General features: G+C 31.6%; 1 protein-coding gene across 1 annotated transcript; it reads left to right on the top strand.

Annotated features, from left to right (window-relative positions):
• The first annotated feature begins 329 nt into the window (after nucleotides 1-329).
• LOC114192531 (methylthioribose kinase) lies at nucleotides 330-3,933 on the top strand. The gene is made up of 6 exons (XM_028082279.1): nucleotides 330-668; nucleotides 845-1,154; nucleotides 1,718-1,892; nucleotides 1,981-2,182; nucleotides 3,140-3,354; nucleotides 3,535-3,933. Exons 1-6 carry the CDS (start codon nucleotides 483-485, stop codon nucleotides 3,698-3,700), a joined length of 1,254 nt encoding a protein of 417 aa, XP_027938080.1. The 5' UTR covers nucleotides 330-482; the 3' UTR covers nucleotides 3,701-3,933.
• Nucleotides 3,934-6,000: the final 2,067 nt, after the last annotated feature.

The following is a 6,000-nucleotide window of genomic DNA, read 5'->3' as shown; positions in this document are numbered from 1 at the left end:
CAGGTTCATTGCATGCCATTTCCCTTCTCTAAAACAAAAGTCTTTCAATCACTCTTATCTGAACCTCTGAAGTTACTGAATTATTCCAAAGAGGAAGAAAAAAAACCATCTGGATAATTTCTAAAAGTTAATTAATTTATAATTTATTGTATATTAAATTCTTTAATGATAGTCAATCAGTATCAATGTCATAATAATGTTTTGAATAAGTATTCTATAAGATTCTTAAATGAAAATTACCACATAGGTTACTTGATTAACAAATATGACAGTTAAATTTTTCAAAAGAAAATCACAGTGGATATCTCTTTAGGAGAATCAAATGAAATTTGTGTGAAAAAAAATCTCAGTAGTTTGTAGCGTGCTTCTTCCAAATAAAGAATAGTAAGACGCACTTCAAAGATTCCACCAATTTGGGACTTGAGAGAGTACCATTGCTCCACTCCCTCCTCGCCACCATCGCCGCCACCATCGCCGCCACCATGGTTTTCTCGGAGTTCCGACCGCTCGACGAGAAGACCCTCGTCGAATACATAAAGTCCGTTCCTGCTCTCTCCTCCAGACTCGCCAACAGTTTTGATGATTTATCAGTTAAAGAAGTCGGAGATGGCAATCTTAACTTCGTCTACATTGTTTCCAACTCCCAAGGTTCTCTTGTCATCAAACAGGTAACAGACACTTTCACGATCCAAAACCCAAAGGCCCTATGCTCCAAGAAATCATGGGCAATAGCCAATTTCGTTTCTTTTTGTCTCACTGTCTCAAAGCTCAAACCTCTGTCTTTGGGGTTTTGAATTGTTTCAAAGCTCAAAATTGTGTCTTTGGGGTTTTGAATTTGTTATAGGCTCTGCCGTACGTTCGTTGCATTGGGGAATCGTGGCCCATGACAAAGGAGAGGGCTTATTTTGAGACGCTGGCACTGAAAGAAGAGGGTCGTTTGAGCCCTGAACATGTCCCTGAAGTGTATCACTTTGATCGTACCATGTCTTTGATCGCCATCCGTTACTTGGAGCCCCCGCATATAATCCTCAGAAAAGGGTTGATTGCAGGAATTGAATACCCTCTTTTAGCTGAGCATATGGCTGATTTCATGGCAAGGACACTCTTCTTCACGTCTCTGCTTTTCCGTTCCACTACTGAGCACAAACGAGACGGTATAACCTAACTCTTGCCACTTTTTTGAGAAGCTAGACAAGGGAATTTCTAAAAATGTTAGGCTTTATAAACTGATTTAACTTTAAAATGTCAGGATGTATAAATTGATTTTAACTTATGCTAGAACTTTGACTCATTTTGCCTCTCTTAATTCGTTTTAGGTAATCTATTGCATGATCTCGATAACTGTTTCCATTTTAAGGTTTAGTCCCTGATTGAGAAAAGTACTATTTTTATTTATACAGTTTTTTGTGACAGCTTATATCTGTCAGATTATTTTATGGTTGTACCCACCAAAATGACCAAAAGCTAACTTTTATACTCGTATAGGGATCTATCCTATACTGTTTTCTAATTTAGGAACTAAAACATTAAATAAAGACGTCACGGACAGAGTAAATAGTTCAACATTCATTTTATTTTCTTGTAATCAGTGTATCATTGTGAAATTTATGTATATTTACTCTGAACGATATCCTCTTTTTGTGACTACAAGGAAGGTCTTACACATAATTATCTACGGGTGTTACCATTAATTTGAATTCATATTTGCTTCGTGCAGTTGCCGAATTTTGTGGCAATGTGGAGCTATGCAGGCTTACTGAGCAGGTCGTTTTCTCTGACCCTTATAAAATTTCTGAATATAATCGTTGGACTACGCCCTATCTTGACCGTGATGCTGAGGCTGTCCGGGAAGACAACCTGCTGAAGCTTGAAGTTGCTGAGCTGAAATCTATGTATTGTGATACACTTTTTGTACCCAGTATATTAAGTAATTTTGTTGTTACATTTTTGTTATAAGAATAATAATTTATGTTTCTATAGGTTCATCGAGAGGGCCCAGGCACTAATACATGGTGATCTACACACTGGTTCTGTGATGGTTACTCGTGAATCAACTCAAGTTATTGATCCAGAATTTGCATTTTATGGACCAATGGGTTTTGATGTTGGAGCATTCTTGGGAAACTTGATTTTGGCCTTCTTTGCTCAAGATGGGCATGCTGATGAAGCAAATGATCGAAAAGTAAGTCCTCTTTTTCCATGTCTTCTGTGATCCTTACTTATCCTCTTCTTTATATGCTATAGTTGTTATTTAGTCACATATTTATTGTTATTGTCCAAAATCAAAGTAAAACTTAGACTCTTTATTTTTTAGTTGTACTTTTTATTTCACAATGGTAGTTTTGTTTCATGACAGAGGCTTGTTTATTTCAAGAGTTCTACATATTTTTAGACATATCATGGCATTTGCACCAGCTATTTCTGATTTTTGCTGTCTCTGCTTATTTGTAGTTCTTAATTTACTGTATTGTTCTCTTGTTTTGTCTGTGAGGTGCCAATGACTGGCTCCTTGTTATATCCTAAGAGAAGGATTCCAGTGTACTTGTTGATGAGTAATCAGAAATATACCATGTGCTTGTTTTAGTCCAACACTACTAATAAGTGAAGACTTGGTTTTTGGATAGAATTGTTTCATGTTTGTGTTCAGCACATGGTCTTACACTTAGTACTTTTTAGGAGTTCCTTTCTCTCTTTCTGTTCTGACTTTGTTGAAGATTTCTTATCCTCGGACCTTGTACTTCTATTGGTGTGTTTGGATTTCCTTTCAAGAGCACGAAATGGACATTCAAATTCATGATACCATGCCCATGGATTGACTTGAACATGCTTGGAATTTGTGCTAATTATAAATCAAGCACTCATTACATCGTTCTTTTATTAAAAACAAAGTCGAAGATTTGGTTGGCACTGCATCTATTGTTAGCTGGAAGTAGCCTTGTTTTGTTTATCAACCGTTGTGTCTTCACCTCATTTAGGTGGCCTTTTCTATTCACTGGAGTTACTGTATCACGATGCAGGTTGCTTAAGATAATGTGCTTTGGCATTTAAACTGTAATCCTACATAATTGTCTAAGACCATTGATTGTAGCGGAGAATGAGTGTTATTTATTTCTGATGTAAAATTCTATGTTGCGCGCAGGCCTATAAGGAGTGGATTCTGAAGACAATCGAAGACACTTGGAACCTTTTCCATCAGAAATTCACCTCACTTTGGGATGAGCACAGAAATGGTGCTGGTGAAGCGTATCTTCCAGCAATCTATAACAATCCCGAGGTTCAACTCCTTGTACAGAAGAAATACATGACAAATTTGTTTCACGATAGTCTTGGATTTGGTGCTGCTAAAATGATACGGTGAGACTTTTTCTCTGTAATTTGTTTTCCTCTTTTAACAAGAGGTAAAGATAATGTGAGATTGCAGAAGAGAATGATATATAATATGTGTATCTAATTATGATTTTTTGGATTTTTTGGTTTATGTTAACTATGCTATGTAGTGATTCTTGATCATATAATTAATAACTTGATTGACAGGAGAATTGTTGGTGTGGCGCATATCGAGGATTTGGAATCCATTGCTGATGTTGCCAAAAGGGCAACTTGTGAACGCCGAGCTCTTGACTTCGCTAAGATGCTTCTCAAAGAAAGAAGAAAATTGGAAGGCATTGCGCAAATTATTTCAGCAATTCGGCAATACTAACATCAGCTTTTGCTATATCAATACTTCTTTACTGAATCATGTTTTCCAACATGATGTCTTTTAGTTGTGTTGTGTGTAACACTATCTACATGTTTCCGAATCCAACCAAAAACATCATCATGTACGAAAAATTATTTTTAGGAGAGGTTTGGTCAGTGATTGATTTTTTTTTTCTTCTATTTCATGAGAAAACAGTATATTAAAACAAATAAATAAAAAAGATATTCCTCTGATTCTTATTTGAATTTTGAATTATTTTTGAAAATAGAGAATAAAGAAAATAATATATTCTCCTCGCGCAGTTGTGAAGTTTGACCGTACATTTTGAAAGGTCAAAATAATATATTCTATTCTATTTCGTTTTTTAGTTTTGATAAATATTTAAATAAATGAATCTTTTTTTTACTATTTAACTATATACTTATCTAAAAAAAAGTTTAAAAATAAAAATAACTATCTAAAAAAAAGTTTAAGAATAGAAATAATTTATCAAGATGTAATAAAAGATTGAGACATAGTAATTATTTAAAAGAAAAATATATGATAATAGATTAAATGGTTATAAAAAGTACATGCTATATAATTTTTTCTTTTATATTTATAAAATAATAAATATATAAAAAAATTAATGTTGATGAAAAATATTATTTATTAAACTTATATTTTAATATTAATGAACAAATATGTATGAGCAGAATATAAAACATAAGTTTGTGTCTAACTTTCTATTTTGTTATTTATAAGTAGAAGAAAACATGTGAGAATGAGAATATGTAAAAAACAAAAATAAAAAAAACATAAAAAGTATTTCAATAAAATTGTTTACTTTTTATTGCATTTGAGATAAATGTGCAAAAGTAAGAATAAAAGAGAAATAAAGGTAAATGTAGAGACAAAGGGAGTGAGATTTGCATATACTTCAATTACCTCTCTTGTGATATCACGGGCACACCATATTGTTCTATAATTGATTACGTCCCTTTGTATTATAACGAAAATCGTCTAACCCCACACAATTTCTCTAAATATTTTCAAACACACTAAGTTCATATAATACACAATATTTATATATTTATATATGTTTGATCGATTAGTAATATATATTTTTATATTCTAAAGATATATCATTAAAATAATACTAAAAATTATTTAAATTTTGATATTTAGTGAATATTATTTAATTTTATTTTAAATATAATTTTATTATTATTATTTATAATGATTTTTATTTATGTTTATTTTAGTTATAATTTATGTTTTTGAAAATTATCCCTATATTAAAACATTATATATATATATATATATATATATATATATATTACACTTTTTTCATTATTTATATTTTTTTTTACTCTTTCAAATGAAAGTACTCATTAGGTTTAGGAATAAAGCCTGATTGAAAATGTACTGTGGAATGTAAATTTACTTGGGTAGACTGGAAACAGGAAAGTCTCCCCTTAATGGTCTTGGTCTTGGAAAGTACAAATGTCCAATACAGAAAAAAATTTGTTTTGCAAAATTCAACAATATATTATCTATTCTACCTAAAATACTTCTTCTTAAATGCATCATATCAATGAAATATGTATTTTTTTTTTCATTTCTTTATTTTAATATAAGTAATCACATTGTACGTTCTTTTTTTTTTCTTCTCTTCTCCCATTATAACTCAATTTATTTCACTTTCTTATTTTACTTATCTTTTTAAGGAAAATGTGTTTTCCAACAGGACAAATATATGATAAAAAGAAATTTAATTATAAACCACTGAATAAATTAAAAATGAGTCTCGGAGACATTGATTTTAAAATATAATTTTAATTAAAAATTGTACATTAGTGAGACTTTTGGTTTCTGTTGAAGAATCAAAGTGTGGTTGAAAAGCATGGTTATAGTGCTTTATGTGCAGAAAAGAGAAGGTGCTGGTCGATCACGACATTGACTTCGTTTTAAATGTATGTTTGTTTCCTTAAGCACATTCTAAATCCTCTCCTTTCCTGGTAATTGCAGTGCCGTATCGGATATGATCTAGACCATTCTAATGAGAAGCGTCAAAAACAGAAAACATCTATCACAAAATAGTTGAAAATGCTGAAATATAAATTTGCATAAATAAAAGTTATTTCTCCTTATATGTCTTGGAGAATACAAGTTAAATGAAGATTTATGGTCAACATTAGAAGGAGTATAGTCCATGATAAGGGGCAACCCGAGATTTGTATAAGAAACTTTATTGTGCTATTATTAGTTAGTTAGACGAAGGATGAACAATTACTTATTTTAATAAAAAATAAGTTATG

The sequence above is a fragment of the Vigna unguiculata genome, chromosome 7, assembly GCF_004118075.2.
Source record: "Vigna unguiculata cultivar IT97K-499-35 chromosome 7, ASM411807v1, whole genome shotgun sequence".
NCBI lineage: Eukaryota > Viridiplantae > Streptophyta > Magnoliopsida > Fabales > Fabaceae > Vigna > Vigna unguiculata.
Note: the sequence above shows the minus strand (reverse complement) of the source record. Positions and strands in the feature narration are given on the sequence as shown.